The sequence below is a fragment of the Oncorhynchus mykiss genome, chromosome 2, assembly GCF_057628025.1.
Source record: "Oncorhynchus mykiss isolate SJ-2025 chromosome 2, ASM5762802v1, whole genome shotgun sequence".
Lineage (NCBI taxonomy): Eukaryota > Metazoa > Chordata > Actinopteri > Salmoniformes > Salmonidae > Oncorhynchus > Oncorhynchus mykiss.
This window is the reverse complement of record NC_143023.1, coordinates 6,921,933-6,933,406: the sequence shown is the minus strand read 5'-3', so window position 1 is coordinate 6,933,406 and position 11,474 is coordinate 6,921,933. Positions and strand designations below refer to the sequence as shown.

At 43.5% G+C, this 11,474-nt stretch overlaps 1 protein-coding gene across 1 annotated transcript; it reads left to right on the top strand.

Annotated features, from left to right (window-relative positions):
• Positions 1-1,822: 1,822 nt before the first annotated feature.
• LOC149984786 (protein FAM8A1-like) lies at positions 1,823-9,860 on the top strand. Its single transcript, XM_090186759.1, has 5 exons — positions 1,823-2,538; positions 3,361-3,481; positions 4,082-4,205; positions 7,142-7,281; positions 7,501-9,860. Exons 1-5 carry the CDS (start codon positions 2,058-2,060, stop codon positions 7,643-7,645), a joined length of 1,011 nt encoding a protein of 336 aa, XP_090042885.1. The 5' UTR covers positions 1,823-2,057; the 3' UTR covers positions 7,646-9,860.
• Positions 9,861-11,474: the final 1,614 nt, after the last annotated feature.

Below are 11,474 nucleotides of genomic sequence, written 5' to 3'. Positions count from 1 at the left end.
TCCCCTGTCCACCCCTACTCAACTTACCAGTCCCCTGTCTACCCCTACTCAACTTACCAGTCCCCTGTCCATCCCTAATCAATTTACCAGTCCCCTGTCTACTCCTACTCAACTTACCAGTCCCCTGTCCATCCCTAATCAACTTACCAGTCCGGTGTCCACCCCTACTCAACTTACCAGTCCCCTGTCCATCCCTAATCAACTTACCAGTCCGGTGTCCACCCCTACTCAACTTACCAGTCCCCTGTCCACCCCTACTCAACTTACCAGTCCCCTGTCTACCCCTACTCAACTTACCAGTCCCCTGTCCACCCCTACTCAACTTACCAGTCCCCTGTCCACCCCAACTCAACTTACCAGTCCCCTGTCTACCCCTACTCAACTTACCAGTCCCCTGTCTACCCCTACTCAACTTACCAGTCCCCTGTCTACCCCTACTCAACTTACCAGTCCCCTGTCCACCCCTACTCAACTTACCAGTCCCCTGTCCACCCCTACTCAACTTACCAGTCCCCTGTCCACCCCTACTCAACTTACCAGTCCCCTGTCTACCCCTACTCAACTTACCAGTCCCCTGTCCACCCCTAATCAACTTACCAGTCCCCTGTCCACCCCTACTCAACTTACCAGTCCCCTGTCCACCCCTACTCAACTTACCAGTCCCCTGTCCACCCCTACTCAACTTACCAGTCCCCTGTCCACCCCTACGCAACTTACCAGTCCCCTGTCCACCCCTACTCAACTTACCAGTCCCCTGTCCACCCCTACTCAACTTACCAGTCCCCTGTCCACCCCTACTCAACTTACCAGTCCCCTGTCCACCCCTACTCAACTTACCAGTCCCCTGTCCACCCCTACTCAACTTACCAGTCCCTTGTCCACCCCTACGCAACTTACCAGTCCCCTGTCCACCCCTACGCAACTTACCAGTCCCCTGTCCACCCCTACGCAACTTACCAGTCCCCTGTCCACCCCTACTCAACTTACCAGTCCCCTGTCCACCCCTACTCAACTTACCAGACCCCTGTCCACCCCTACTCAACTTACCAGTCCCCTGTATCATGAGAACACATTCAGGGACTTTCTATTACGATCTGATCTCCCAAAGAACGTCGGAACCCTGGGTGTCCGATTGTTACGGCTGAATAACCACATTGTTGTTTAGGTTAAGCTGACTTAGGGCAGGTCTTTGAAAATGGCCTTGTGCCTCAGATTTTTCTTTAGACTCTGTGGTAGTGGGTCCTTTGAACAGATTTATTTTGTTTTGAGGCATCAAAGAACCGATTGGCAAGTTCTTGGAAATGAGTTGACTAAGGAATTCTGAGATGAAGGCTGTAATGTAATTGAACTTATTAACTGTTTGCTTGCTGTAAAACGTTAAGAAAAGCAGCAGTAGCGGTGGACATAGAGGGCATATCAGATGCATCCAATTTCACAATTCTCAAAGTGCAAAAAAAACACAGAGTGGTTAAATAGCCTACTATTGCTATATAAAATATACAGACAGTGGGAGATTTGCAGGACGAGGTTGTGCACACTGCACCTCCAGTCATCCATTGAAGGTGTGAGATGTAAGTCATTTCAAGGATATACCAGGCCTTAATGGAACAAAGACCTCCTCTCTCTCTCTGGTCATTCTTTGGAAATGATCTGAAAACAGGATAGGTGAAAATAATATGGCTATTAGTGATGGGTTTGGAATTCATTGTGATTGGAGTGAAGAACAGTCAATAATACTATCTGGTACAGAAGGCTAGTCAGTGTATTTCCAATGCTCTGCGTCGTTCACTATAAGGGTAGCAGTGCTGCGCCCTAGTGGTATGTAGAAGTGCACGGTGTTCATTTCGGCCAGGCTGGGAATAGGATGACGAAACTATTTATTTTATGAGATTTTGCTGTGAGTGATTGTTTTATCATCGATATTGTTTACCTCTTTGAATGCAGCTTACTCGCAAAATATTTGCAAATATTATCACAGTAATTATGTTATTCCAGAAATCGTATATTTTCTTCACGGAAATGGAAACATCCTTCCGGATGTGACGTCGGCGTTAAACATGGCTGATGTGGAGAACACATACAGACAAGTCGATAAGAAAAACATGTCTTTTAATATTAGAGAGAAGCTAGATATCGACGAAAATATGCCAAAATTACGTCATCAAGACACTTCGGAAAGTGGAAAGGGCACTGTCGAAACACGTACAACCTCGGAGTACTGTGAAAAGTTGCAGGGGTGGATGTGGCAGTACTACACGGCATATGTGAACTGGCAAAGTTGGCTGGCAGTGTCTGCTTCTCCGTATTTTGCACCGCAACCAATGCAACCACTCACTGCACCCGTCTGGCCAGCGGATTTCCCTAATTTTGATGCCCAGAACTGGTACAATAATCCATTTGGACTCCCCTTATCGACGTATCCAACCGCCATCCCCGCGGCTGGGATTCCGCCTGGGGAAACGGCTGGGAGTGGTGCTGTGTCCACTTCAGTACCAGCGAACCAACAACCACAACAGAACGGCAATGCACAACGGCCAGGTAGCTATCAGAGACACAGGTGTTGTTATTATTGTATTTGTTAAATGTGTCTAATATTATAACGTTAGTTATATAGCTAAATAACTGTTTGAGATACAACAACATGACAACAGGCCTGTTACAGTGATGAATTATGAAAATAGTGCCCTCTGTGGTCTGCTAAAGTAAACACCAGAGGCACATCTGCTATAGGCCTGGGTTGCTAAAGACCCCCAACCTAGGCATATTAACATTTTTGAAACAAGGAATTTCCTCTTGAAGGACAATAACGTCATCAATGAATGTGTTGGCGACGTCTGTGGCTCATTTGGTAGAGCACGGTGCTTGCAACACCAGGGTTGTGGGTTTGATCCCCATGGGAGACCAGTACAGAAAATCAATATGAAAATGTATTTACTCACGACTTTAAGATGCTCTGGATAAAAGCATCTGCTAAATCGGTGGTTCCCATATCTATGGGGAGGCCCATAGATATTGTTGTAATTTTTTTGGTCACTCAGATATCACATGAATTCACATTAGACATGGCAAAATGTATAGAATTCCAAGAAAATGTCCTTTAAAACTGCAGCATTTTCTTTGCACCACATGACAAAATTTGTAGAATTGCAGGAAATAAGCTTTAAACCTGCAAAATTCTCTCCACCAACCGAGTGTGAACAGTGTGTGTCCTGAACATTGCCTGTGCCCATAGAAATAGACATGGTGCGTGCACCTGGGATGTTCCCCAACGCTGGAAGGGGGGCCCCGAAAGGAAAGAGTTTGGTGACCCCTGGCGTCTGCTAAATGACTAAAATGTAAATGTTTTGTTTGTGTTTGCAGGTCGAGAATACAGTATTCCCTCTCCTCTTCAAAGGTTCATGGCTGAAATGGTGGATTTCTTCATTCTGTTCTTCATCAAAGCAACTATTATTCTCAGCATCATGCATCTGAGTGGGATGAAGTGAGTTTAGTTTAATACAAATGTTTCTGTTCTTTTATTCCCTATAGTGCATTCCTTTAGACCAGAGCACTATGGGGCCCCCCTCTATGGGGCCCCCCTCTATGGGGCCCCCCTCTATGGGGCCCCCCTCTATTGGGCCCCCCTCTATTGGGCCCCCCTCTATTGGGCCCCTGATCAAAAGTGGTGCACTACAGGGAATAGTATTTTATTGAAACATCCTAGGAATTGATTTGTTTCGCACTCCATGGGTGATGGTAAAGATTAGTCCACTAACTACTGTGAAAATATAGTCATGATTGAAGAATCATGCATAACTACTGTACATAGTCATGATTGAAGAATCATTTGTAGCATGCATAACTACTGTACATAGTCATGATTGAAGAATCATTTGTAGCATGCATAACTACTGTACATAGTCATGATTGAAGAATCATTTGTAGCATGCATAACCACTGTATATAGTCATGATTGAAGAATCATTTGTAGCATGCATAACTACTGTATAGAACGTGTTCTCAGTCAACTTACCTGGTAAAATAACGGATAAATAAATCAAATGTAGTCATGATTGAAGAATCATTTGTATTTTTGTTTCAGGGACATTTCCAAGTTCGCCATGCATTTCATTGTGGAGGAAATAGATGAAGACACGTCCATGGAAGAACTCCAGAAGATGATGCTGGTCGCCCTGGTCTACCGGATATTAGTCTGTTTCTATGAGGTTAGGTGACACATCAAACTGCTACTGTGAACAGAAATCACATAGAATGTTTTGATTTTCTGCTTAAATGTCTCTGGGCTGTGAAATGACCCTTGACTGTTTTTGTCCTGACGTTGCAGTGGGATGATGTTTCTGTTTTTGTCCTGACGTTGCAGTGGGATGATGTTTCTGTCTTTGTCCTGACGTTGCAGTGTGATGATGTTTCTGTCTTTGTCCTGATGTTGCAGTGGGATGATGTTTCTGTCTTTGTCCTGACGTTGCAGTGGGATGATGTTTCTGTCTTTGTCCTGACGTTGCAGTGGGATGATGTTTCTGTCTTTGTCCTGACGTTGCAGTGGGATGATGTTTCTGTCTTTGTCCTGACGTTGCAGTGGGATGATGTTTCTGTGTTTGTCCTGACGTTGCAGTGGGATGATGTTTCTGTGTTTGTCCTGACGTTGCAGTGGGATGATGTTTCTGTGTTTGTCCTGACGTTGCAGTGGGATGATGTTTCTGTGTTTGTCCTGACGTTGCAGTGGGATGATGTTTCTGTGTTTGTCCTGACGTTGCAGTGTGATGATGTTTCTGTGTTTGTCCTGACGTTGCAGTGGGATGATGTTTCTGTCTTTGTCCTGACGTTGCAGTGGGATGATGTTTCTGTGTTTGTCCTGACGTTGCAGTGTGATGATGTTTCTGTGTTTGTCCTGACGTTGCAGTGGGATGATGTTTCTGTGTTTGTCCTGACGTTGCAGTGGGATGATGTTTCTGTCTTTGTCCTGACGTTGCAGTGGGATGATGTTTCTGTCTTTGTCCTGACGTTGCAGTGGGATGATGTTTCTGTGTTTGTCCTGACGTTGCAGTGGGATGATGTTTCTGTCTTTGTCCTGACGTTGCAGTGGGATGATGTTTCTGTGTTTGTCCTGACGTTGCAGTGGGATGATGTTTCTGTCTTTGTCCTGACGTTGCAGTGGGATGATGTTTCTGTGTTTGTCCTGACGTTGCAGTGGGATGATGTTTCTGTCTTTGTCCTGACGTTGCAGTGGGATGATGTTTCTATGTTTGTCCTGACGTTGCAGTGGGATGATGTTTCTGTCTTTGTCCTGACGTTGCAGTGGGATGATGTTTCTGTCTTTGTCCTGACGTTGCAGTGGGATGATGTTTCTGTCTTTGTCCTGACGTTGCAGTGGGATGATGTTTCTGTGTTTGTCCTGACGTTGCAGTGGGATGATGTTTCTGTCTTTGTCCTGACGTTGCAGTGGGATGATGTTTCTGTGTTTGTCCTGACGTTGCAGTGGGATGATGTTTCTGTGTTTGTCCTGACGTTGCAGTGGGATGATGTTTCTGTCTTTGTCCTGACGTTGCAGTGTGATGATGTTTCTGTCTTTGTCCTGACGTTGCAGTGGGATGATGTTTCTGTGTTTGTCCTGACGTTGCAGTGGAATGATGTTTCTGTGTTTGTCCTGACGTTGCAGTGGGATGATGTTTCTGTGTTTGTCCTGACGTTGCAGTGGGATGATGTTTCTGTGTTTGTCCTGACGTTGCAGTGGGATGATGTTTCTGTGTTTGTCCTGACGTTGCAGTGGGATGATGTTTCTGTCTTTGTCCTGACGTTGCAGTGGGATGATGTTTCTGTCTTTGTCCTGACGTTGCAGTGGGATGATGTTTCTGTGTTTGTCCTGACGTTGCAGTGGGATGATGTTTCTGTCTTTGTCCTGACGTTGCAGTGGGATGATGTTTCTGTGTTTGTCTTGACGTTGCAGTGGGATGATGTTTCTGTGTTTGTCCTGACGTTGCAGTGGGATGATGTTTCTGTGTTTGTCCTGACGTTGCAGTGTGATGATGTTTCTGTGTTTGTCCTGACGTTGCAGTGTGATGATGTTTCTGTGTTTGTCCTGACGTTGCAGTGGGATGATGTTTCTGTGTTTGTCCTGACGTTGCAGTGGGATGATGTTTCTGTCTTTGTCCTGACGTTGCAGTGTGATGATGTTTCTGTGTTTGTCCTGACGTTGCAGTGGGATGATGTTTCTGTGTTTGTCCTGACGTTGCAGTGTGATGATGTTTCTGTGTTTGTCCTGACGTTGCAGTGTGATGATGTTTCTGTGTTTGTCCTGACGTTGCAGTGTGATGATGTTTCTGTGTTTGTCCTGACGTTGCAGTGGGATGATGTTTCTGTCTTTGTCCTGACGTTGCAGAGGGATGATGTTTCTGTGTTTGTCCTGACGCTGCAGTGTGATGATGTTTCTGTGTTTGTCCTGACGTTGCAGTGTGATGATGTTTCTGTCTTTGTCCTGACGTTGCAGAGGGATGATGTTTCTGTGTTTGTCCTGACGTTGCAGTGGGATGATGTTTCTGTGTTTGTCCTGACGTTGCAGTGGGATGATGTTTCTGTCTTTGTCCTGACGTTGCAGTGTGATGATGTTTCTGTGTTTGTCCTGACGTTGCAGTGTGATGATGTTTCTGTGTTTGTCCTGACGTTGCAGTGGGATGATGTTTCTGTCTTTGTCCTGACGTTGCAGAGGGATGATGTTTCTGTGTTTGTCCTGACGTTGCAGTGTGATGATGTTTCTGTGTTTGTCCTGACGTTGCAGTGGGATGATGTTTCTGTGTTTGTCCTGACGTTGCAGTGTGATGATGTTTCTGTGTTTGTCCTGACGTTGCAGTGGGATGATGTTTCTGTGTTTGTCCTGACGTTGCAGTGGGATGATGTTTCTGTGTTTGTCCTGACGTTGCAGTGGGATGATGTTTCTGTGTTTGTCCTGACGTTGCAGTGGGATGATGTTTCTGTGTTTGTCCTGACGTTGCAGTGTGATGATGTTTCTGTGTTTGTCCTGACGTTGCAGTGTGATAGTTTTTTAAGTCTTTGATATGGATTTTGTGTATTTTATCATGTTTCTCCTCTCTGTCTGCAAATACAAGTTCCCTCTGTTGACAGTGTTTTATTGATTGTCTCCTGTCAGATTGTGTGTATCTGGGGAGCAGGGGGCGCCACTCCAGGGAAGTTTCTCATTGGTCTCAGAGTGATCAGCTGTGATTCCTCCATCCTGGTTCAACCCAACCGGGTCCTCGTGGTGCCTGCCACCAACGTCACTCTTTCTGCGTAAGTAGTGGATCACTCCAACACCAACCCTCTCATCCATCCACGTGTTGTGAAATAATAAACCAGCTCATGTGGTTATTTGACACTTGATTTTTGAAGTGGTGATGAGGGGAAACATGACAATCTGGCCATTCGATGAAGTCCCTTGATGTTCTGCTCGTCTGTTGTTTCTATCATCTCTGTGACTTTCACACTTATTGTCCCTGTGTCCTTCTTCAGATCGACAGTCCGAGCCATGAACAAAAACTTCTCCATTGCCTTCTTGTTCCCAGCCTTCATCACGGTCTTCTTCTTCCAACACAACAGGACTGTGTATGACATGGTGGCTGGCACTATCGTTGTCAAGCGCACCGGAGCCAGATGACCATTCTGATTGGTTAAGGCCAAGCTAAAGCCTGGCTGGGACCTGGCTACTATTTTATTTAAAGAGGTACATGTTGCTCTCTACCCTGCAGTACAGAGGAGGCTGGTGAGGGGAGGACGTCTCATAATAATGGCTGGAGTGGAGTGAATGGAATGGTATCAAACACATGGAAACCGTACATTCCCTTCCATCCGTTACAGTGAGTCCGTCCTCCGGTTGAAAGTGACACCACTACTCCAGCACTAAGGCAGCCTGGTGTCACTAGTCTGGGGAGACAACTGAACTGGGAACCACTCTGCAAAAACGATGACGGGAGGCGAAAGCTCTGCATGAGCCTGAAGACAGGAAACACACTATGACATCATCAGTATCTAGGTCCCTCTACACAGCTCTCGTTTGTGACGTCAGTTTTTAGAACCATCTCTTGTTTCTCAACTACTGTAGTCTGGTTGTTTTTCAGAGGTATACGTTCTACCCTTTTAGATTTGTGCAATGGTAGTATGCAAATTAGCACCCGATCAGTTAGGAAGCACTGAGGAATCAACTTTTTTCAGGAAAATGTATTACATGTTTTAATTTAATTGCCTTTGCTTTTCAAAATGAATTAAATTAAAATGTAGTCTCTAGGATGAGGAAGTGGAAGACGAGAGAATAGTTATTTAGTAGTTTTAACCTATCAGCATATTGATGCAGTTTTATAATTTGGCTAATTTTAAGATATTGCTTGGTAACAATCCAACACTCCTAGAATCACAACATGCTAATGGTTTGGTTGACATTGCCCTCGCGTCTTATTGCACTATGGGTGGATTATTGTCTAATCATTATCTGGTTACAACTAGACACTTCTTTGGTTGTCATCAGACTATAAAATAGCTTTATTTTGGATCTGTTAACATAACAGAACACCTGGGCTGATTCAGTGTAGGCTTTCACGTGTATTATCTCAATGCTCAAGAGGAGATTTATTTAACTAGGCAAGTCAGTTAAAGAACAAATTCTTATTTACAATGACAGCCTACCCCTAACACGGAAGAAGCTGGGCCAATTGCACGCCGCCCTTATGGGACTCCCAATCATGGCCGGCTGTGATACAGCCTGGAATCGAACCAGTGTCTGTAGGGATGCCTCTAGCACTGAGATGCAGTGCCTTAGACCGCTGCGCCACTCAGGAGCCCCATATGGTTGTGTTTCAGTTGATATACTATCTGATCTAACATGGAAAAACACATTTGTTTCTTAGGACTGTATTTATGTTTGGAACTTCAGTCGTAATTGAATCGCTCTCTAAATTATTCCTTAAACTTTGTAACATGAGATACTTTACCAAATACCAGAAAGCTGGAGTGAGTGGCACGTTGTTCTCCATCACAGCATTAATCAATTTTACCACAGCCTGCATTAATGAACTCAGCAAGTATTAAGGGGTATATTCATGATTGGTCTAATCTTGTTGTCTAAATGTACCCATGAACAACCAAACTTGTCACCATATCCAATTTAGCCACGGAGATTAAAACATTTTGAGTGCTTCAAGCGGACAGTATTATGATTGTGTCTGTCAGTAAATGCTACTACCATATGAGGTGCCAATAGGGTTTCAATTCTGGTCATTTCCCCAAAATTCCCAGGTTTTCCAGAAATACCAGTTTGAAGATTCCTGAATTCTGAAGCAAGAAATCCGGAATCCTTTAGCCAGAATTTCTGGAAAAAATTGTGAATACCTGAGTATGGAGTCCAGATGTAGTATCACTTTTTCAGAATTAGATGTCAGCTAACTATGATTCTAATTTCTGTTTGTTGTTTAAAGTCCAAAGTGACAGGCTCGTCTGTCTTCCTAACATGGTACCTTTCCTTGCTTGTCATTTTAATATATTTGCCTTGATTATAGAATATAAGTACTACAGTATTGCTATACATTTGTTAAAGTACAGTAACAGTATAAAGAAAATGACCCGGTATAAAATGTAAGTAATTCAAAAACACTCTTAATTCAGTTGCTAGGCTACATCTAATACCATGGGATGATAGTACAGTATTGATGTATTTTATTTGTGATTTTATACATTAATTTATGAAATATGATTGTGTACTAATTCATTTTATTTTAGTAAATGAGCTTGGTGTATTCGTTGGAGTTGTCAGCACATTTCGGGGTTGAATTTGCACTTTTTATGGATTTGAATTCACATGAATAAAACTTTATTGATCATTATTTTTACAGAGAAGGGTTTCAAATTTCATGGACCAGTCATGGCAACTGTTAGAGTTGCGTCAATTCGAATCTGGTATCAGGATAAATATGACAATGAGTCACCGATTGTATACTATGTATTTTTTATTAGCTAAGCAATAAGTGGTAAATGCAATTTTCGTATATACGGGCTCTCTGTCCCACCTCGCAGGGCAAGCAGAGAACTGACAAGATGTATGTAAACAGTATTCTTTATACTGTGATAGACAGTTCCAACCCGTCTGTTGGCCTATCACAGTAGAGGCTGGGCGTGGTTTAAACTTGCTCAGCCTATTGCAGGCGCTCAGGCGGGTCCCCGCCTCTTGGCGCTTCTGTTGATAGATGTAAGTGTTGCTGTGAAGAACATCCAGGCTCTCATGCTCCATACCGTTATCTCGCACCTGGCTCCTGTTATCTAACAAAAGACCGCTTGTTCTGCAACCCCAAGCTCTGAATGTGCCCTGTCTTCTGTATTTTTCCATCATGAGAAAGTCCCCTGGCCCTGACACTTTTAACAATGTTTCAAGTCAGCTATGTTGCATAACACATACATACATCCACACAAGCCAACAGCAGATAATATTCAATCATATATATATATGGTAATGGGCTATAGTGCATAACACAGAAACCTCATACAATTGTTCAGTTTCCTTGGCGTCTGTGTGATGATATCGATATGTGCCAAAGCATTCTGTTATGAAGTGTAATCAACCCAACAATACCATGACATATTGTACTGTGTGTGTGCTGGCAAATGGAGACCACTGGATCACTCAGGGCGTCCCGAACGGTGCAGCCTATGGGCCCTGGTCACTGAGTGAACTATCCTGGCTAAATAAATCAATTGATTGACTAGGCCCCTTAGCTAGTTCTGCCATGCATGGCTAGTTCCTGCCATGCAACAACACACCAATGTTGCATTATTCCAGACCGGGCTACAGTGTGTTGGTCTCGACGTTGGATACGTTTTTACTCGGTCTTGACTCCATGCCAGACACTAGCTTCTGTTTCCATCCAATTTCCGACAGATTTCCGAATAAAGAAAACATTTGCATTTTCCCATCAGTGGTGTTTCCACCAAACGGACTTTTTTTGTATTTATTAATTTTTATATTTAGTTTTTTAACCTATTTTTTAAATTTATAATACATAATTATCAACTTACACCGCTACATCAAACATGTCTAACAAAACACAACACAGATATAACAATAAAATACTAAATACATACAGAACATAAAATATATAAATAATAATAAAAAAACCAATTCTAGTGCAATTCTAGGCCTTGGACGTGCGCTCTAGTCAACTGTTCGAAGATACTTTGCGGGTAGTCTACATTTATGAAATTATTATGGATAATATTGAGAATATTTTTAGTTGTCAAACGGCAGTCAAGCATCGATCATCATGTCACCAGAATCAGACCCTCCGATATTTATTAGAAAAGTGCATCCTTCACCACCCTGTTAAATTGGAAAGAACCGGGATGAACACTTTAACGCCGTTTTCCCCCTAATTACTCACAGATCGACAGCGCTAGAGAGAATGTATTTTATGACAAACAATGTATTTGTCCTCTACTATTAGCAA